This window comes from Alosa pseudoharengus, unplaced genomic scaffold (genome assembly GCF_046254945.1).
Source record: "Alosa pseudoharengus isolate Yale_2024_CS ecotype anadromous, Long Island Sound unplaced genomic scaffold, YU_APseudo_1.1 YU_APseudo_1.1_scf_24, whole genome shotgun sequence".
NCBI lineage: Eukaryota > Metazoa > Chordata > Actinopteri > Clupeiformes > Clupeidae > Alosa > Alosa pseudoharengus.
Window position 1 is genome coordinate 4,338,653 of NW_027468689.1, and position 22,500 is coordinate 4,361,152.

The window sequence follows — 22,500 nt, forward strand, 5'->3', positions numbered from 1 at the left end:
CTCTCACAACTGCACACAGTCACATAGGCAGTGTGTATAAGATTAGCATGTGTTTTCTAACGTAACGATGACGGAAGAAAGCTGCAGATAAACGGATTTGTTTCGAATGTGCTGGACAGTAATCGCGTGAACCTCTCTGTGCCGCCGCAGCGAGTTTGTTTTGAGCGCAAGTTCGGTGGAGGATGATGAGAACGGGTCGTCCTGCTGATCGCGTGCAGCTGTTGCTGCTGCTCGCGCAGCTGGTCCTGATGCTCTCGCGGCCCGGGGAGGCTTGCCCGCGACCGTGCTCGTGCCAGCAACCTGGAGAGGTGCACTGCACGTTCCGCTCCCTGATGGCCATTCCCGCGGGGATCCCACGGCAGGTGGAGCGCATGAACCTCGGGTAAGTCGGGCCTCTGCACAGCTCGGTAAGTCCGAGCTTGTCACTTGTCATGGATCGCCAGCAGGCGCGTCCAGAGGTCCATAAACTTGGGACTGAGTGCAGACTAGAGAGTTGTACTGCTCCTAACTCCTAATGCATAGATACTGTAAAACTGTATTTGATTCTACCACACAGTAACTGATGCACTGTACTTTGGGTTCATCACACAGAAACTGACTTAGTTGTTCATTACACAGAAAGTGGTGGCTGCAGTAACTGACAGTGCTGTTCAGCAGATGAACTACTATCAAACAGTAACCGACTGCATTTTACATCATGTACATCACACAGAAAGTGTCCGTAGTGCTGTTTATCAGGTACATGCATCGGTAACTGGCTGTGGTCAGTGCTGATGATCCGATGACGGTCAGTGCTGTCCTCTCTCCTCAGATTTAACTCCATCAGTCGGATCACCGACTCCTCTCTGGTCGGACTCAGGAAGCTCGACCTGCTCATGATGCACGGGAACGACATCCACAACATTCCCGACGGTGCATTCCGAGATCTCAGTTCACTCCAGGTAACATTCCCAGAGTGGCATTCCAAGATTCCACATCACTGCACATAACATTCCCGACGGGGCATTCCCAGACTCAACTACACAACAGCAGCAGGTAGCCTTCCTATCATGGCGCTCCAAGATCTCACATCACTACACATAACATTCCGGGTCATTCCAAGATCCCACAACACTGCAACAAACATCTCAAGATCTCAAAGCACAGGGGAGCCATCCATTATCATTGCTGCTTTTCATATGGAATACATTATGAACAAATGTGAAACAGTGCAGAACTTAAGAACACAGTGGAGTTGTGAAATACTCAACGTAAACAGGATGTTACACGTGCAATCAGTGATCGTACGCGATTTCAAGCCCATAACATGTTTTTGTCACATTCAGCCATCATCTTCTCACAACCACTAGCTACCCATTCTGTGAGTACACTGTAAAAATAAAAAAGGTCTCCGTGGGCAGCCCAGACTCCGAAAACAGGAAACAAACAAAGTGGGGCAGCAGAGGCTTTCTAATGAGGAGACACAGCAGTCAAAACATCCCCCATAGAAATGCATGGGGTTAGTTTGTAACGCCAATATGGCCGTTGTCTACACATATCCCACCCCTTCCGCGGCAAAACGTTGACTGTGAATGCATTGAGCCAATCATGTGGTGTGTTGTGAATACATTGAGCCAGTCATGTGGAGTGTCATGAAGACATTGTGCCAATCATGTGTTGTGATCTCGCCGCTAGAGCAAGGATGATGTCGTGAAGCCTTGCGCACACGCATTTCTGCCGAAATAGATGCCCGATATGTGCCCAAAAAGCGTTGCAATATGGCTGCCGAGTGGAGGGACTTGGGGGTAGCCTGTCCCCCAAACAAAAGCAAAAACCTTGGGTGGCGTTGCTTTGGGAATACTAGGGTTGAGCTACCTCTCTGCCGTGTTTTGTTTGGTCCGTGGTTAAAATATAATGTACGTTGTTTTGGACAAAGGCATCTGCGAAGAAATGTAGATATGGACATAAACACAAACAAACTACTCCCTGCACAATCGCTGACTGCACCTTTAAAATATGATTGGATTTGCAGCAGCTGCAGCAGGCCTGTGTTTTAATACCTGAGTGGAGTGTCTGATGGAACAGGAGCTCAGGTTTCATCAGAACATGTGTTTCTTCCCAGGGGTGTAATCATGATGAAAGGACAGATGTTCATCCACAAAGGGCTTCCCACACACACAAACACACACACACACACACACACACACACAACACACACACACACACACACACACACACACACACACACACACACAAACACACTTTCACACACTCATCCACAAAGGGCTTCCCACATTGAAAAAAATTAATTGCAGAAAGCCAGAGTACCCACACATTCATGAATGAAAAGCCAGAGTAACATACTTACCCCCCCCACACACACACACACTTACTCACACACACACACACACTCACACACAGACATGGAGGAAGCAGCTGTGGGATCAGTCAATCAGGAAGTCTGCAGATGTTCTGTGGCACACACACACACACACACACACACACACACACACACACACACAAGCTGAGCTACAACAAACTGAGGGAGCTCGTTACAGGGCACTGTGGGGGCACTGCTGGGGCTGTAGAGTCTGGCGCGCCAGAGTACCACCCTCCCCTTACACCCCCCCACAATCACCGACACACACTCTCTCCCTCTCTCTCATCGTGCCCAGATGCTGAAGCACACACACACACTCACACACTCGCTCCCTCTCTCTCATCGTGCCCAGATGCTGAAGCACACCCACCCACTCACACACTCACTCATGCTCTCTTTCTCTCTCCTGCCATGCCCAGACGCTGAAGCTGAGCTATAACAAGCTGTGTGACCTGCGTCGCCACACACTCTCTCTCTCTCTCTCTCTCTCTCTCTCTCTCTCTCTCTCTCTCTCTCTCTCTCTCTCTCTTTATATCTCTCTCTCTCTCTCCTGCCATGCCCAGACGCTGAAGCTGAGCTATAACAAGCTGTGTGACCTGCGTCGTGAGGCACTGTAGAGTCTGGCACGCCAGGGTACCACCCGACCCCTACTCACACACACACCTCTCTCTTTCTCTCTCTCTCTCTCTCTCCCTTTCTCTCTCTCTCTCTCTGTCTCTCTCTCTCTGTCCATCTCTCCCTCTCTCTCTCTCCCTCTCTCTCTCTCTCTCTCTCTGTCTGTCCCTCTCTCTCTCTCTCTCTCCCCCCCCCTCTCTCTCTCATCATGCCCAGATGCTGAAACTGAGCTACAACAAGCTGCGTGAGCTGCGTCGGGGCACGCTGCGGGGTCTGTGGAGCCTGACGCGCCTCCACCTGGACCACAACCGCCTGGAGACGCTCCACCCGGACGCCTTCCAGGGCCTGACGGGGCTGCGCCTGCTGCAGCTGGAGGGCAACCGCCTGCAGCAGCTCCACCCTCACGCCCTCTGCACCTTCTCCCTGCTGGGCCACTTCCCCTTCTCCTCGTTGCGCCACCTCCACCTGGCCGACAACGCCCTGCGCGGCGTTTCCCGCGAGCTCCTGCGGGGGGCGCCCCTCCTGGAGACGCTCACGCTTCACGGCAACCCCTGGAGCTGCGACTGCGGCATGCGCTGGTTCAGGGCGTGGAACCAGAGAGCGTCAGGTGAGAGGAAAGGGCCGTGCCGGCCGTGTCTCCCGCCCCCTGGTGGCAGTGATGCTCACGTCACGTCACTTCACGTCACGTCACGTCACGTCACGTCACGTCACGTCACGTCACGTCACACTGCCTTCACGTCACACTGCCTTCACGTCACGTCACACTGCCTTTGGTTGCAGTGGTGTCATTACTGTCAGTAGTCAGAGGTGTAAATGCCCATTCAGAAAGTAAGGCGGGGATCACATTAGCCAGCGGCAAGCGGCAAGTGTAACGCAACGCTCAGAACATAATAACTTCTATCTCTTTCCTATGGTAACACAAACGGTTTGCCTTAACGGACAATTGAGTACGCTCGCGTTGCGCTTTGAAAGTTGAACCAATCCATATATGACAACCTCTTTCATGTACAATCTGTATAGTGCTTTACATTGTCAGATTAATCTTACTATGTCTCAATTAAATTTAATCAAAAATGCCCTCCTCCCCCTCCTCCGCCTTTGGTGCTTCCCTACTTTCTAGCTGCAGTGTGTAGTGCCTTCCAGTAAGTCACTTCGGACACCTCAGGGGTTTCGTTTTAAGTCAGTATAGCATTTCGTTCTCTCGATAAATAAACTCAAAAACTCAAAAACTAAATAAACCGACAAGTAAATCAATAAATTGAAAACCATATGCCTGCTGGCGTCCATTCACTTCGAGTTCCAAACCAACTACACAAGGATTCCTCCTTTCTCCACCTATATGCCACTAGTTGGCACAGGTGTGCAATTTAACTCCTGTTCAAAGGCCTTCCAAGGCCACAAGGTCATGATTCACCAGCAGGGGTCATTAAATTAACTTAAATGTATATAATAATAAACATAAATGTAATAAATGGCTCCTAGACAGTGTATATCCCTTAGCAATACGAAGATGCAGCATATTGGGTCTTGAAATATTCACAGGAATCCTTAGAAATTGAATATTCATGTTGTTTTATCCAATATTAGTTGTGCAGATGTATAATCCTATTTTATACATATCCATTGAACCAACAAAGAAAATGCAAAAATAGAGACTTTTGTGTAATTATTTCATATTTTATGTAGTCATTCTATATCAGAACCCCTGACATACATTCCAAATATTCTATAAAAAATACAAAGTGTTACCTTTCATTTGAGACCAGGACTATGCTTCTACACCAAGAGGTTTCCACACAGTAAGCCTTTTAATGTCAGTATGCATTTTGGGTAACCAAAAGTCCTATGGGGAGTTTCCATAGGGCAGTTTACAAAACTCATGAGCATACCTTGGCAAATAATGGTCTAAAGTACTCATATTTCATTCTATATTTATCTACTTTAAGATACAGATTCACAAGACCTGGTAGTGGGCCTCAGTTGTGTTTCCAAGAGAAAATAAATGACCAAGAGGGCAGAATGTGGTCATTTCCAGAGATGTACATAACCGCCTAAAAAAAAACTATAATTCTACCCTCTCTGACAGTTCATCACACAGTTAATCTATTGGTACCAAAATGTATACAAGGCCTCAGCTTTCAAAAGATGAATGTGGAAACAGGGCCACCCTTAGTAGGCGGTGTGCAATTTCCAGCAAAAACTCAAAATGTGGGGGTAAGTGTAATGTGAGCATTTGCCTTTCTTTGCTAATATGAACAGAACAGAGTTCACAACCCACTTTGCCACACTTGTGTTCCGCGTGTTATGTAAACAGGATGTAAGAAAGCACAAACAGTAGGAAGTGTAATATAAATGTAGACAAACAACACAAACAGTAGGAAGTGTACTATAAAAAAGAGTAGAAAAGAGAAACTCTTTGGAATTCATGTGTCTTCTGCTCCAGGCGTACTTTAACAGGAAACACTTTAAAAGGGTTAGGGCTATTCTAGTAACGACAAATGGCATTAAGGCATCTCTGTGTCTGGTGTGCAGCTGTGTTGAAGTGTAAGAGGTTAGCTACAATGCTACCACCGCCCCTAACTCTGTATTTTCTGTGCAGGTGTGTTGAAGTGTAAGAGGTTAGCTACAATGCTACCACCGCCCCTAACTCTGTATTTTCTGTGCAGGTGTGTTGAAGTGTAAGAGGTTAGCTACAATGCTACCCCTGCCCCTAACTCTGTATTTTCTGTGCAGGTGTGTTGAAGTGTAAGAGGTTAGCTACAATGCTACCACTGCCCCTAACTCTGTATTTTCTGTGCAGGTGTGTTGAAGTGTAAGAGGTTAGCTACAATGCTACCCCTGCCCCTAACTCTGTATTTTCTGTGCAGGTGTGTTGAAGTGTAAGAGGTTAGCTACAATGCTACCACCGCCCCTAACTCTGTATTTTCTGTGCAGGTGTGTTGAAGTGTAAGAGGTTAGCTACAATGCTACCACCGCCCCTAACTCTGTATTTTCTGTGCAGGTGTGTTGAAGTGTAAGAGGTTAGCTACAATGCTACCACCGCCCCTAACTCTGTATTTTCTATGCAGGCATGCGGAAGTGTAAGAGGTTAGCTACTACGCTATCCTTGCCCCTAACTCTGTATTTTCTGTGCAGGTGTATTGAAGTGTAAGAGGTTAGCTACAATGCTACCACCGCCCCTAACTCTGTATTTTCTATGCAGGCATGCGGAAGTGTAAGAGGTTAGCTACTACGCTATCCTTGCCCCTAACTCTGTATTTTCTGTGCAGGTGTGTTGAAGTGTAAGAGGTTAGCTACTATGCTACCAGCGCCCCTAACTCTCTCTGTATTTTCTATGCAGGCATGCGGAAGTGTAAGAGGTTAGCTACTACGCTACCCCTGCCCCTAACTCTGTATTTTCTGTGCAGGTGTGTTGAAGTGTAAGAGGTTAGCTACAATGCTACCCCTGCCCCTAACTCTGTATTTTCTGTGCAGGTGTGTTGAAGTGTAAGAAGGACCGGGCGTACGAGGGTGGTCAGCTGTGTCCCCTCTGCTCCTCCCCCACCTCCCTCCGACAGAAGGAGCTGCAGCAGCTCGATGACCTCACATGCTCCGCGCCGGTCATCATCTCCGCCCAGCGGAGCTCCATGCCCGAGGACACCGACAGCGAGGTCACACCTCCCGAGGAGTTCCGCCCAGCGCTAGGCAACGTCTCCCTGGGCCTGACGGACGAGCACGGCAACAAGGTGAACCTGGAGTGCAGCGTGCGGGAGATGGACGGGTCAACCCGCGTCAGCTGGGCCCAGCTCGGTCCCGGTAGCAGTTCCATCTCAGCCAACGTGTCGTTCTCCGTAGACCTGGAGTGCCCGATGGACCGGGGCAACTACGAGCGTTTGTGGCGCCTGATCGCCTACTACAGCGATGTGCCGGCTCACCTGCAGCGCGAGGTGATGCTGGAGAAGGAACCGAACCTCAGCTATCGGTACCGGCAGGACCCGGAGCGCGATGCACTCTACTTCACCGGCGTGCGGGCCAGCGTGAAGGCCCGGCCCAGCTGGGTCATGCAGCCCGAGATGGACCTGCAACTGAATCGGCGCCAGTCCTCGGGAAAGCTGGTGCGGCTGCTGCTCAGCGCTCGGACCACACAGCACCTGGAGCCGAAGGAGGCCCGAGACCAGAACCGGGCCTGGGTGCTCATTCAGAACCACAACCGCACCAGAACCGCAGTCACCACCGTGGTGGGACAGTCGGTCGTGCTGGAGTGTATCGTGACGAGCTCCGGTGACCCAGCGGTGGAATGGGTTCTGCCGGACGGTTCGCGGGTGGCGGCTCCACACCGCGGTGCGGATGGGCGGCTGGCGGTGTCAGAGTCCGGCGAGCTGTCGCTCCGTGCGGTGGAGCACGGGGACGCCGGCCTGTACTACTGCGTGGCGCACGTGACTGGGGACTTCAGCGTGCTGCCCTTCCGCCTGGTGGTGGAGGAGTCATCCAGCCCTCCGCCCGGAGGAGAGGGAGTGACGGCGCCCGCGTCGGGGTTCGCCGCTGACCGCGTGTTACTGCCCTGTGAGGCGTCGGGGTCGCCGGACGCCGAACGCCACTGGATCCTGCCGGATGGCCACGTGGTGAGCCCCCACTCCAACGCCACCCCACGCGCCCTCCTTGCAGCCAATGGCTCCTTGGTCCTCCCCCATGGCCAGATCTCTGACAACGGCTACTACAAGTGTGTGGCCCTCAGTGCCCATGGCGTGGACACGCTCGCCACCAAGCTCACACTCTCGCGTCGCCAGGGGCGACCAGTGCAGAGGCCCCCAGTCAGGCCACAGGGGGCCAAGGGGGTGTCCACGCGTGTGAGGCCGAAGCCCCCCCAGGAGCAGACTGAGAAGCGGGAGGAAGAGGAGGAGGTGGAGGGGCCATCTGGAGAAGAGGGTGTCCAGGAGGAGGTGGATCTGTCAGCGAGGCGCGGGGGGGAGGCCCCGTCGCCACGGAGACGGATGATGCAGGGAGGAGTGCGGGGTGGCGGGGGACACCCATCACGGAACTCCTGGAGACGCCCAGGCATGCAGAGGAAGCCCATCAGGCCCGGTTCCCACGGCGCGGAGAGAGGCTCGGTAGAGCCGCCGTCACAGCCTCGCCGTCGGGTGGGTCTGTCAAACAATCAGATCGATCCCAAGCGGTGGGCCAACATCCTGGCCAAGGTTCGGGACAGAACCAAGGGCACCACGCCGAGTCCGCCTCTGACCACCACAGAACCACCCCTCACCTACGAAGCGACCGCTACTATGACACCAGAGCCAGTGTTCATCACAGAGCTCCCAGACGAGCAGGAAGAGGAGGAAGAGGAGTCAGACACAGACACCACACCCCAATCAGAACCCCCTATGACAGACAGCCCACTGGACTACCCAGAGGAGGACCAGTTTGAAGAAACTACCACTCGAGATCCTATCACAGAAAGCCCAATGGACCTCAGCACCCTCTACATAGAGGTCCAGACTTCAGAACAAACAACAGAACCCCCTCTTGACTTACACGACCCAGAAGAAGAGCATCCAGACTTTACCACGGAACCCCCTCTGGACTTACACAACCCAGAAGAAGAGAACTCAGAACTTACTACAGAACCCCCTCTGGACTTACATGACCCAGAAGAAGAGAACCCAGACTTTACCACAGAACCCCCTCTGGACTTACACAACCCAGAAGAAGAGAACTCAGAACTTACTACAGAACCCCCTCTGGACTTACACGACCCAGAAGAAGAGAACTCAGAACTTACTACAGAACCCCCTCTGGACTTACACAACCCAGAAGAAGAGAACTCAGAACTTACTACAGAACCCCCTCTGGACTTACACAACCCAGAAGAAGAGAACTCAGAACTTACCACAGAACCCCCTCTGGACTTACACGACCCAGAAGAAGAGAACCCAGACTCTACGACGGAGCCTCCACTTGACATCCGCTCCCTGTACGCGGAGGAACAGACACACGTTATCTACCAGATCTCAGAGCCCGACACGGACACCGACCTGTTCACGGAGAGCATAAACACACTCGAGGCCACGGACAGTACTCTCGTCATCAGCACCTCTTCAACCGATGCTGCCGAGGATCTGCCCAGCGTAGAGGGGGACAGTTTGGGTGCTCATGTTACCACGGATACCCCACTCACTGTCACTTTTCCTGCCACAAAGGGTAGACACACACACGTGACTCAGGGCAGGCGGAAACACACTCCTCAGGACAGACGCACACACACACACACACTCACAACTCAGGCCAGAGACCGAGACCGACACACAGCAAGGGCCAAGGACACACACACACCTCAGACAAGACAAAGACAGATAACTCAGGGGAGAAACAGACAAACAGCTCAGGGAAAAGACAGAGTTAAAACCCAGGATGGAGACAAACACACTACTACACAGTCTGGACAAAGACTCAGCGCTGAAGGTGATCAGAAACAGACAACACCAACCGGCCAAAGCACTGAGGGTCAGCTAAGACATACCACTTACACTGGCCAGGGAGAACAAAGACACACAATTCAAACTGACCAAAGACTCAGCACTGAAGGTGATCAGAAACATACAACACCAACCGGCCAAAGCACTGAGGGTCAGCTAAGACATACCACTCACACTGGCCAGGAAGAACAAAGACACACAATTCAAACTGACCAAATACTTAGCACTGAAACTGGCCAAAAACATACCAATCAAACTGGCCAAAAAGTCGATAATGAAAGGGATCAAAAACATAAAACTCAAACTGGCCAAGATAGCCAAAGACACACAACTCAAACTGACAAACGACTCAGCACTGAAACTGCCCAGAAACATACCACTCAAACTGGCCAACATGGCCAAAAACACACAAGTAAGAGTGGCCAAAGTTTCAGCACTGAAAATGATCAAACACGTACCATTCAAACTGGCCAAAGAGTCAATACTAAAGATGATCAAAAACATACCACTCAGAGTGGCCGAAGAGTCGATAGTGAGATTGAGGAAAGACAGTCCACTCAAATTGGCCAAAGAGTTCATACAGAGGCTAAGGAAAGACAGTCCACCCAGACTGGCCAGAGACATGCCTCAAGAGGAAGGGGAAGACACAGAACTCAGGGTAGGCAAAGAGTTCCTGCTCTGAACAGACAGGGAAACAGGAAATCCAGTGTTCAGGAAGAGCAGGAAATACCCCGCATGCCGCCTCAGATAGAGGGCAGGCTGGGAGTGTCAAGCACAGACAAGGGGGTGCGCAGTGAGCACGATCAGGGAGAGCGCCCTCTTCCACGAGGCCAGGGAGAGCGTAACTTTGAGGGGGAGATGACACCTCCGCAGCTGCCCAGGACTCCCCCCACGGCCACCAGCTTTGCAGTGAAGCCATACACCCGCCTCGCAACTCACCCAGCCACCTCTCACACCACTACCCCCACCCCTACCCCTAGCACCACCCTCCTTTCTAGTTCCACTCTGGGTTCCATTACCCCCAGTTCCGACTCAGACCCCTCCTCCTCCGGCTCCGACCCATCTCCCCAGGGCAGGGGTTCCCGGCGACGGGGTGGGGGGGGCAAACGCAAGAGACCCGGACGTGTCCGTAACAGGCCAAACGTCTCCCAGGCCCCTGAGCTCGTCAGGAGCCATGCACAGCCCATCACCCCCGCCTCCTCCTCCTCCTCCTCATCCTCTCCACTGGCAGGACCCACGGTGGCATCCAAACCCAGAATAGAAACATCGGGGTGGGCCAAGAGTGCAGCTGCCAGCCCCGGCTCGGCTATTCCACTCACCGAGGGCCAGGCACCGTCATCAGGCAGAGTGAGTCACAGGCACAACACTGACTCTTTATCCAACGCAGGGAAAGACCCGGCATCAGGGAGAGACATGGCAGAAAAGTCCTCAGCCTCAAAGCCTGACAAGGAGGAGAGAGACAAGGCAGAAAAGTCCTCAGCCTCAAAGCCTGACAAGGAGGAGAGAGACATGGCAGCAAAGTCCTCAGTCTCAAAGCCTGACAAGGAGGGGAGAGACATGGCAGAAAAGTCCTCAGCCTCAAAGCCTGACAAGGAGGAGAGAGACAAGGCAGAAAAGTCCTCAGCCTCAAAGCCTGACAAGGAGGGGAGAGACAAGGCAGCAAAGTCCTCAGCCTCAAAGCCTGACAAGGAGGGGAGAGACAAGGCAGCAAAGTCCTCAGCCTCAAAGCCTGACAAGGAGGGGAGATATCCAACCGCACAGTCCCCAGTGTCACAGCCTGAGCTAGAAGGGAAGGGGCGAGACCCGGTGGCACAGTCTCCAGCATCCCAGCCTGCACAAGAAGGGGAGGGGAGAACAACACATGTTTCCACCACAGCCTCCCGAGCCTCACAGGATACCTCTTCACGGGCTGCCTCTACAGAGCGTCTTTCCCCTCTATCTCCTGAGTCCAGCTCCCCGTCTGAGTCAAGTCGTCAGAAGGGGGTCACAAGCTTCCATTCACCTGCTGAGAATCCGCTTGAAAAGACACACAGGACACTTGACAAGTCCTCCAAGAGTTCTCATACACACATACAACCACCACTCACACATCTACAGACATCTCATACACACAGGGAGACCAATCACACGCACACAGGCACATCTCTCACACACACACACACACATACACAGACATCTGACACAGACACCAGAGTAGACTCCATCACAGCAGATCAGAACCCCAGTAGAGGTCTGGGTCAGACAACTATTAACGAGGTTGACCAAGAGCGTCGGGTTACCATGGAGAAGCCCACAATTACCAGAGAAACGGGAACCATCCAGACCCAACCCAAAACATCCTCGGATGGACAGATCCTCTCTGGAAGAACCTCAGCTGCTGCCGAGCAATCAGATCCTGACACAGACAAAGGGAGAGCCTCTCCTCCACGGAGAGTTAACATGGCTAAAACCCTGCCAACCACTCAACCCTCTAGGCCATCCAACCCCAACCCCAAACACACCACTTCCATCACCACTACTGCTGCTATGCCCAGGGCAAGGCCACGTGTGCCCATATACCCAGACACGTCCAACACAAGAGCAAGAGGTGGCACTACGGACGGCCTGAATCAGATACAGGACACTCTCAGAGAGGGGGCCCCTCCCCTAGACTTGCCCAGAGCACAGAGCCCCAACCCAGGACAAACACACACAGGACAAACTAACCCAGGACAAACTCATACACACACTGTACACAGCTCTAACCCAGGACAAACTCACACAGACACAGCTCACCTCCCTAACTCAGGACAAACTAACCCAGGACAAACGCACACACACACAGCACACAGCCCTAACCCAGGACAAATTAACCCAGGACAAACACACACACACACAGCTCATAGCCCTAACTCAGGACAAACTAGGCCAGGACAAACTCACACAGACACAGCCCATAGCCCTAACCCAGGACAAACTCTCACACACACAGTACACAGCCCTAACCCAGGACAAACTCACACAGACACAGCTCATAGCCCTAACCCAGCCCTAACTAGGCCAGGACAAACTCACTTGCACACAGTACATAGCTCTAACCCAGGACAAACTAACCCAGGACAAACTGATACACACACAGTGCATAGCTCTAACCCAGGACAAACTAATCCAGGACAAACTCACACACACACAGTACACAGCTCTAACCCAGGACTAACTGACCCTGAACAAACTCACATGCACACAGTACATAGTTCTAACCCAGTACAAACTAACCAAGGACAGACATACATTAACAGAGGCAGAGGTTCTAGCCCTGGACAGACCACACAAACAGAGTACCGTCCTTACCCAGGGCAGACTAATGTTCAGAGAGAGAGAGTGCCTAGTCCAGATCAGACTGGTATCCATAGAGACAGAGTTCCTAGTCCAGATCAGACTGGTATCCATAGAGACAAAGTGCCTAGTCCAGATCGAACTGGTATTAATAGAGAGAGAGCTCCTAGTCCAGAACAAACTGGTATCCATAGAGACAGAGTTCCTAGTCCAGATCAGACTGGTATCCATAGAGACAGAGTTCCTAGTCCAGATCAGACAGGTATCCATAGAGACAGACTGTCTAGTCCAGAGAGACCATCTCTCCCCTCTGGTTCTGTTCTCAGACCCGACAGCTCTCCTGCCAGGCGCACCACACCTGTCCCTCCCACCACCCACGTGCCCCCTACCCGTCTTGTGCCCCCGCCCAAGATACCCCCCTCAGGTGGAACTGCTGCCCGGCCACAGAGCCCAGATGCCTCCCAGCCAAGCCCAGCTGTGCCCACCACCCATGGGAAGCCCCGGATATCCTCCACTGGTGTTTCCACGCTGACGGTGCCAGCGGAGGCCGATGCCCATCTGCCCTGTGTGTCGAGCGGAGAGCCGAGGCCCTTCCTCTCCTGGACCAAAGTCTCCACAGGTGCCCCACGCTTACAGTTCAGCAGAGCATGACTCACAGCTTACAGAGTTTAATGGGGTGGTGTTAAGAGGATTGCTTATGCAGGGGAATGGGGGATGTTAAAGGTTGCTGTATGGAGTACATGAAAGCAATGACATTTACATGCACTTTAGTGTCCTGGTTGTGAGCAGAGTTTCCGCTAGAAAAAAATGGTGCCGGTCAAAGTGACCGGCAGAGGTTTCGTTTTCCGGACATTTTGATGATATGCCGGTCAAATATCCTATTATCGCTTCTAAATTAGTCAAATTGAGGAAAACTGGAGACAGGCTATGTAGTTTAAAGAATGACATAATCAGGCTGTATAGAATGCAACATGTTCATTAGCCTAAGTTAAACATGCCTAACAAGATCTAGCCAGTATCTTTTCATGGACAGCAAGAGTCCGCTTTGTTCGTTGTTTTAAAAAGGCGACGTTGTTGTTTGGTCTCCAGTGGTGACTGTTTAACTTACACAGATGCGCACACACAAGAATGAGCGCTCACACCACTACCCCCTAATGCTCTGCCTCTTTATTTGATAACAATAAATGAAGAAATATTTCCTATTCTGGCCTGGGAAATGTTTAGTTATGACCGCCGCGCAGCGAAGCGGCGGTCATATAGGTTTAGTCAGATTTTTTTTTTTTTTTTTTTTCTTTTTCGCATGCCCAAATTTCTGTCAATGAGTCCCGGGACACTGAAAGACCGGGGTAGACGAAACTTGGTGGGCATGTAACCCCATATGGATAGCATGGAACCATCGTTTTTCATTTTGATCTGTAGCCCCCCCGCTGGACTGCACCCCCCGAAAGGAGGGTAGGGCAGACACAGTTTTCTGTGAATATCTCGAGAACCGTAAGGTTTAGGAGGACCATTTTTTTTGGTAAGTTGATCTCAAGTGGCTATGTCAACCCATTCCATAACCACTCATTTCATGTATAGCGCCACCTAGTTAAACCCAAAAAAGTAAAAATGAGGTGTTGTAATCGCAGGTATCTGTGACCTAACATAGTCAAAACTGCACGAAATTGGAAGTGTAGGATCATTATGACACCCTCTGAATGCACGCCAAGTTTCGTGGAATTCCGTTCATGGGGGGCCTTACAATAAAATAATTTATGTGTACATTTAGTGACGTACACCAACAAGGATTCCCGGGACACTGAAAGACCGGGGTACACAAAACTTGGTGGGCATGTACCCCCACATAGATAGCATGGAACCGTCATTTTTCGTTTTGATCTGTAGCCCCCCCGCTGGACTGGACCCCCCGAAAGGAGGGTAGGCCAGACACAGTTCTCTGTGAATATCTTGAGAACTGCAGGGCCTAGGATGACCATTTTTTTTCCGTATATTTGCCTCCAGGGGTCATGTTAACCCATTTCATGTGCACACATGTGCACAAACAGATACACACGCACACACACACATTCACAGTAATCATACGTATGACATATACTCACACAGTAGACATATGTACGCTTCCATGCACAGGCACATACGCAGGCACACACACAAGCACGCACACACACACACACACACACACTCACACTCACACACACACACACCCACACACATAACATAAACATAACACAAACAATCAAGAATTTCTCAGAATTATGAACAGGCAAGATGGAGGTGGGGTTGTATAAAATGAATTTTACATGTGAAATCTATGAACTCAAGGATTAAAGTTCTCCGTCGTAGGACGGATTTCCGTCAGTTTGATTTTAGAAATGTCATATTTGAGATCGATGCAGATCCGATTAGAAAAAAATAGGGGGGGGGGGGGGGGGGGCTTTCCCCTTTGCTTTTCCTTTTTTAAGGCAACTACAAATATTAGGTAAATGTTTAAAGACCTAATAGTGTTCTTGAGAACTTTCTGTGTCTCGATCAGTGACCGCTCAAGAAGATAGCCTACATCAGCCATGAGTTTCGCTTTGTTTATGTTGTAGCTACACACTTGTCTCGAGCGTTTCCTTAAAAAAAAGAACACGTATGGAGGACTATAACGGTCTAAAAGTTGGATTCTAGTAGTGACACAATCGAGACAGCTGATGAGGTTGGCCAATCCGTTTAACTTTTTTGGATATGAGAAGAAGCGTAGGCTGTGTTCTTTCCGTGCATCAATGTAGACAATTTCTTACTATCGCGAACTCTTGTCAGGGGAGGTCATTCATTTTGGGTGTCACCTATGACTTGAACAGATAGCCTGCTATGCCACCCGATGTAGGCTACTATTATTGTTACAGTTTTTAATTAATGAAACTAACATTATGTGTGAAGCGACGCAATATAAACCGTAGCCTATGCAATTTATTATCCCGTCTGTTATGACAACAATGTTTTTCACAATTTGCGACGGAAGGTTTTGACTGAGCGTGTTAACATAAAATAATAATAATATTGTCATCATCGCGAACTGTCGAGTAAGGGGGTCAGTCGTGTTTGTTACGCACAGACAGCCTTGTAGCCTATTTTGCTTAGGCCTCACTTTTAACGACAGTAGGTTGTGAGTGTATGTTGACAATTAAAATAGTCAACTTAAAACTCGTTACTTTGATGAGGAAATGGGAAGTCTTGCAAACTTGATTTTATATATTTTACTTGGTGTTGAATTGCATATTAACAAGAAAAAAATCTCCCCTTTAAACACTTTTGGCCTGAAGTAATTAAATAAGAGTGTGTTAAAGCCTTTCTACAATATTGCTGCAGTAGAAAAGAACAGCAATGGCTAATCAGCAATGGTCAGGGATGGTACTAAAATATATTTTTGTTCATCAGGAAAACTCAATCTCAATCAAGAACACTCTCAATTCGCCTAATTCACATGGTGGCCATTGGCGGCTAAAACGAGGCTACAGGGTACAAACCATAGGATTGTTATGTTCTATGCATTCACCTGTAGGTGGCATTAATTATATAGTAAGTGTACCCTGTAGCCTCGTTTTGGTTTAAACAATGGCGAATACTTCCTTTACTTTGCTGTTTGCATCTTTTTGTACATTAAAAACCAATAGGTCGCGACAGCAAAAGGGGTGCTATCTCTATAGGTAGATATGAACAACGTATGACTTATGGCCTGAAAAAGGTTCAGTCAAATGATTTTTTTTCACTTTAATCCCTGTGAACTAATCATGTTTTGGGACTTGTTGTCTAGCAGATACCAGTGAGAATTGAGTGTGGATAATGCAATTTAGTGAGACAGTTAGAATCATATAGGCCTTTCAGCGTGATTTCTTTTTGTGGAAAAAATGTGCTGGACTGGGCGGCGGTCATATTTTGTACCGCTCTGCGGTACATCTAGTTTCTTTTTCTTTCGGCCGCGATTCAATGATACCGTTTAATTGTGCCAGAAATGATCCGCGGACCAGTAATCGCCTCGTCGAGGAGGCCCTAACCCTGCAGATCATAGACAGAGAACGCATAGGCCTACTGTATGCTTTGGGTAAAGAACACTTTGCATGTCCAGTATACACGGAGAATGACAGTTTCTTGGAGCGGCCGCACCCCCCGCAACTCCACTTCCAATTCCAATTTCACTGATTCCGACAGATACGCCCGACACTTCTGCTTTTTATCTGGTGGTGGTGGAGTTGACCGGACAGCTGAGGCTTTAGACGTTACCAATTTATCATCATCCATCGCGTCTGGCCTCTGAAAAGACTTTTAAGGCTAGTCTGCCTGGGCCTGGCCATGTTTGAACCGCCTCATTCATTTGTTCGTTGTTTAACATGGTCGTTTTAAGCGTGCGCTTCCTATTTGAAATGCAGCATAGGCTATGCGTGTTGTTTAATAGCTTACTTTTCAAACGGTAGAGCCTGTTCATTTAAAAACATAGCCAGAGGACGTATAATATAGGCTTACATATTAAGGCTTAATCTCAAATTCAGATTGCGTTAGGGGGCGGGATTATTAGCCAATTTCAATCGGACAATTTGACCGGAGAGATTTAATTTGGTCGGATATTTCATTTTTTTTCTGGCCAATGTCCGGTAATTACCGAACAACGGAAACCCTGGTTGTGAGGCTTATCTCTGATTTTGATTATATTCAGGATGCTGTTTACATAAACACTGAGAAACCTGGTTATTAATATCCCTGTATACATTATAAATACTAGCCAATGATTCTACAGAGTGCTTATTATCTTTGGTTCTAATCAGTTTTGCACATAACACCCGGGAAATCGGGATAAGGCATACAGCTAAAGTATTCTTTTGGAGTATTCCAGCTAGCATTCAGATTTCTTATCTGAGGTTATGAAATCGGGATATGATGTTCACAGTGGCATTCCTACATTGTATAACACCCTGAGCAACCACCCGCCTAAGTGCCCCCCCCCCCCAAAAAAAAATGTTGTTGTTCAACGCCCCCCACACCCAATATATACACACTTAAAACTACTGTTGTCCTATGTATAAAACCACCGCCATTGACATAGCAAGAGGCTAACAACCATTTAATTAACATTAGCCTATTTTATTACATATAGGCCTATAGACTGACTAGCAGTATGAATGATGTCATCTCTGATCTCCCACAGGTGCCAGTGTGGCCCAGAACACTCGGATCCAGCGCTTTGAGGTCCACTCCAACGGAACCCTCATCATCCGGAAAACCCTGCCGTCAGACCGGGGCCAGTACATGTGCAGCGTGCAGAACCAGTACGGGGAGGACCGGGCCGTGGTCTCGCTCGTGGTGCTGTCGGAGCACCCCCGGGTTGTGAACCCTAAGTACCGGGACACCACTGTGCACATGGGCGAGTCCGTGGACCTAGAGTGCCAGGCCAAGGGCCACCCAACCCCACGGGTCACCTGGGTTCTGCCGGACAGAGGGATGGTCCACACGGGGGCGCTATCGAGCGCAGGCAGCAATTTCCAGAGGGTGGCGCTGTTCCCCAACGGCACGCTGCGCATCACCCAGTCCATCTACACAGACCGCGGCATCTACAAGTGCATTGCCAGCAACGCGGCAGGAGCCGACTCCGTCACCGTACGCCTGCACGTCTCCGCACTGCCGCCCACCATCCTACAGGGGCGCCATGACAACATCTCGCTGCCCGAGGGAAGCTCCGCCTACCTGCACTGCTCCGCTCAAGGCACTCCACCCCCCACCGTCCGCTGGACCAGCCCTGACAACACGCAGCTTCGCCCCTCCCAGTTTGTGTCGGGACGGAACCTGTTTGTGTTCCCGAATGGAACGCTGTTCGTGCGGTCCCTGGGTCAAGCCGACAGCGGACGATATGAGTGTGCCGCCACAAACACTATTGGTGCAGCCTGGAGGGCCATCAGCCTAGCGGTCATACCAGCGACAGCCTCGCTCCGCTCGCACATTACCTTCTCCTCACCCCAGAACACACAGGTGGGCTACGGCGCCCAGCTGCGACTCGACTGCATAGCTGCCGGCAATCCAGAACCCAGGATCATCTGGAGGACCCCCTCAAAGAAACTAGTGGACACCCAGTACAGGTGAGTTGTACAGGTTACCCCCACACCCAGACTCTCCCAGGAACTACTGACAAACAGATAACCCACAGACTAACAGATAGTGTTAACATGCTAGCTCTCTAACCACACATGCTAGCTTCTTACAGATAACTCGTGATAGCTCTCTACAGGTAACCCTCATTTTGTGATAAGACGTGATAGCTCTCTACAAGTAACCCTCACATTGTGATAAGATATGATAGCTCTCTACAGGTGACCCTCACATTGTGATAAGATATGATAGCTTTCTACAGGTAACCCTCACATGCCCGAACAATACAGCTAACCCTCACATACTAGCCCTCTACAAGTAAATCACACATGCTAGGTCCCTATAGGTAACCCTCACATGCCAGCCCATTACAGCTAACTCACACATGCTAGCCCTCCACATGTAACTCACTCATACTTGTCTCCCATAGATAATTCACAGATGCTATAAAGCTAATTCTCACATGCTAGCCCTGCACATGTAACTGACAGATGATAGATAGATAGATAGATAGATAGATAGATAGATACTTTATTGATTCCCAGGGGAAATTCAAGAATTCAAGATCTAGCTCCCACAGGTAACTGACAGATGCTAGCCCTATACAGTTAATCTGGACATGCTAGCCTTTTCAGTTAGCTATTAGACTAACTAGAGATAGCACAAAGGCGAGTTAGGTAGCTAATTCTGGCTCAGCAGCATTGTGATTAAATTGCTACAACTCTGTTTTGTCCTCATGTTAATGATTTATCTGTTCCCCTGTTTCCAGCTATGACCCTCGATTGAACGTCTTCCCCAATGGCACCCTGGTTCTCCAGCCGATGACGGAGAAGGACGAGGGCGACTACCTCTGCGTGGCTCGGAACAAGATGGGCGACGACTACATCCTGCTGCGCGTAGCCGTTGTTACCAAGCCAGCCAAGATAATGCAGAAGTCGTCGCTCAGTCAGGAAGTGACATACGGCTCAGACCTCAGGGTGGACTGTGTGGCATTGGGTCTGCCCAACCCAAAGATCCAGTGGGCCTTGCCAGACGGAACCATGATCAATAGCATCATGACCTTTAACCCCAGTGCCAGTGGACCTGGTCGCTCACGCCGCTACGTGGTATTTGACAATGGAACGCTGTTCTTTAACGACGTGGGCATGCGGGAGGAGGGTGACTACACCTGCTACGCTGACAACCAGGTGGGCAAAGACGAGATGAAGGTCAGAGTGAAGGTCGTGTCAGATGCACCAATCATCCGAAATCAGACGCAGGGGCCGGTGCGTGTTCTCTACGGCGAATCAGCCTCGCTACGCTGTGAGGCGAAGGGAGAACCTATTCCCACAATCTTGTGGTTCTCCCCCGCCAGTCGTACCATCCCCACATCTTCTGACAAGTACCGCATCCACTCAGACGGAACCTTGGTCATCCAGAAGGTTCAGCGTCTGGACGGGGGGAACTACACCTGTCTGGCTCGGAACAGCGCTGGACAGGCCCGCCAGGTGACACGCCTGGAGATTCTGGTTTCACCGCCGACAATCAACGGGCTGAGGGGAGGGGCCACCAGCGCGCTGGTGCGTGGTGTGACAGACCAGCGGAAGCTCCTGGACTGCGTAGCGACGGGGATGCCGGTTCCGCGCATCACGTGGGTTCTCCCCAACAACGTGATTCTGCCGGCGCCGTACTACGGCAGCAGGATGACGGTGCACCGCAACGGAACGCTGGAGATCCGCGGGCTGAAGCGCAGCGACGCGGCGCAGCTGGCGTGCGTGGCGCAGAACGAGGGTGGAGAAGCCCGTCTGCAGGTCCTGCTCGAGGTGCAGGACCCCGAGGAGAGGCCACCACCTCCTCCTCCACCCCAGCAGAGACCCGCCCTGCCTTCAACCCCCCTGCAGATCCCCAAAACGGACACTCGCCCGCTCACCATCGGCGCCCCCATTCTGCTCAACTGCTCCCTGGCGGGTTCCCCCCCGGCTCCCCTTACCTGGGTTCTGCCCAACGGTTCCCCGCTGGCCAGCGGAGCCCGGTACTCCCGGTTCTACCACCGGCCAGACGGCATGCTGCTCATCAGCAACCCGACGCTGTCGGAGAGCGGGGTGTACAGGTGCGTGGGCCGCAGCGCGGTCACGGGGACGCTGGTGGAGCGGAGTGTGGCGCTGGTTCCAGAGCGCCCCCCGGAGATCAGCAGCCGATACAGCGCCCCGATCAGCGTCCTCGTCGGCGCTAGCCTGCAGCTGCACTGCCAGGCCAGACAGGGCGCCGCCCCTGTGCGGCTCAGCTGGAAACTGCCCACTGGTGTGGTTCTGACCCAAAGCCAGCGCGCCGGCCGCTACAACGTCCTGCCCAATGGAACGCTGTCCATCTCGCAGGCGTCGGTGCATGACCGTGGCTCGTACGTGTGCCACGTGGCTAACGAGTATGGCAGTGCCACCCTCACGGTGCCCGTCATCATCATCACCTATGCGCCACGCATCACCAGCGGCCCCACGCTCACCACGCAGGCCCGACGTGGCGTCGCCGTGCAACTCAACTGCGCCGCCACCGGGCTCCCGCGGCCCGAGATCGCCTGGGAGACGCCCGACCGCACGCGCCTGGTGGTCAGCCCTCAGCCACGCCTCTTTGGCAATAAGTACCTCCACCCCCAGGGGGCGCTCATCATCCAAAACCCCTCCCCCAGCGATTCTGGCTTCTACCGCTGCACAGCACGCAACGTCATCGGGATCGACTCTAAGGGCACCTACCTGCGTGTACTCTAGAACTAAACTCCAATGTCATTGGGATAGACACAAAGGGCATCCACCTCCACATGTTCTAGAACTGTACTCCAACATCATCAGAGTCAACTCAAAGGGGACCTATTTGTGTGTGTTCTAAAAAACATCTTCTGAGTGTTCTAAGGATTCTTTCCTGTATTCTAAAGATTCCTGCACATGTTCTAAAAGTACTTGCTTGTGTTCTAAGGATACTTGCTTGTGTTTTAAAAGTACTTGCTTGTTTTTTAACAATACTTGCCTGTGTTCTAAGGACACTAGCATATGTTAGAAAGATAACTGCACAATCTTCCAAAGATATCTATCCTCCAAAGATTATAGGCATATGTGTGGATTATTGTCTAGAAAAAAAATGATCATGCTTCGAAGACTTCTGTGAATTCTCATCACCTACACATATTTGCTAGACGAGCAAGCCCCAGAGTCCTCCCCGCGTTCCTGGGCCCCTTGATCCGATTTCAAGAGCAGAACCGCCTCTAGCTGACAGCCAGAGCAGCAGCCCGGTAGAACAGAGCAAAGCAGAGCAGAGCAGAGCAGAGCAGAGCAGGCTTATCAGGTCTCTGTGGTGGGACGGCTGTTAGTGCTTGTTTGCAGTTGGAATGTCCTGACTTTATTGGACGCATAGTAGTGCTGTGCAGCGCGATGCAGCGCGATGCAGCGCGACGTTTTCAGAGAACATTTTGTCAGACGCCCCGTTTCTATTTTCTCTATGTCGCTTGCGTTGCTCTGCTATTTTGAATGAGAAATATGACACAATAGAAGGGCATATTTAACGGATTCAGTGTAGACAGATAACATTGAATGCTACAAGACAGTCGCTCGCTAGGATCCGGTCGGGACACCCTGTCTGGCTGTGTAAGCACTGCCGCTGGAGCGGAGGTGACGTTTC

General features: G+C 51.0%; 1 protein-coding gene across 1 annotated transcript in view; it reads left to right on the forward strand.

Annotated features, from left to right (window-relative positions):
• Positions 1-22,500, forward strand: part of mxra5a (matrix-remodelling associated 5a) — a 24,145-nt gene that overhangs the window by 405 nt on the left and 1,240 nt on the right. The window contains exons 2-10 of the mRNA XM_076303787.1: positions 151-382; positions 812-941; positions 3,191-3,581; positions 6,449-9,075; positions 10,171-11,553; positions 11,898-12,010; positions 13,065-13,357; positions 17,921-18,845; positions 19,625-22,500. The exon at positions 19,625-22,500 is cut by the window's right edge and continues 1,240 nt beyond it. Of these exons, the coding sequence (XP_076159902.1) occupies positions 183-382; positions 812-941; positions 3,191-3,581; positions 6,449-9,075; positions 10,171-11,553; positions 11,898-12,010; positions 13,065-13,357; positions 17,921-18,845; positions 19,625-21,596 (8,034 nt within the window). The 5' untranslated portion in view covers positions 151-182 and the 3' untranslated portion in view covers positions 21,597-22,500. The remainder of the gene's footprint in view (positions 1-150; positions 383-811; positions 942-3,190; positions 3,582-6,448; positions 9,076-10,170; positions 11,554-11,897; positions 12,011-13,064; positions 13,358-17,920; positions 18,846-19,624) is intronic.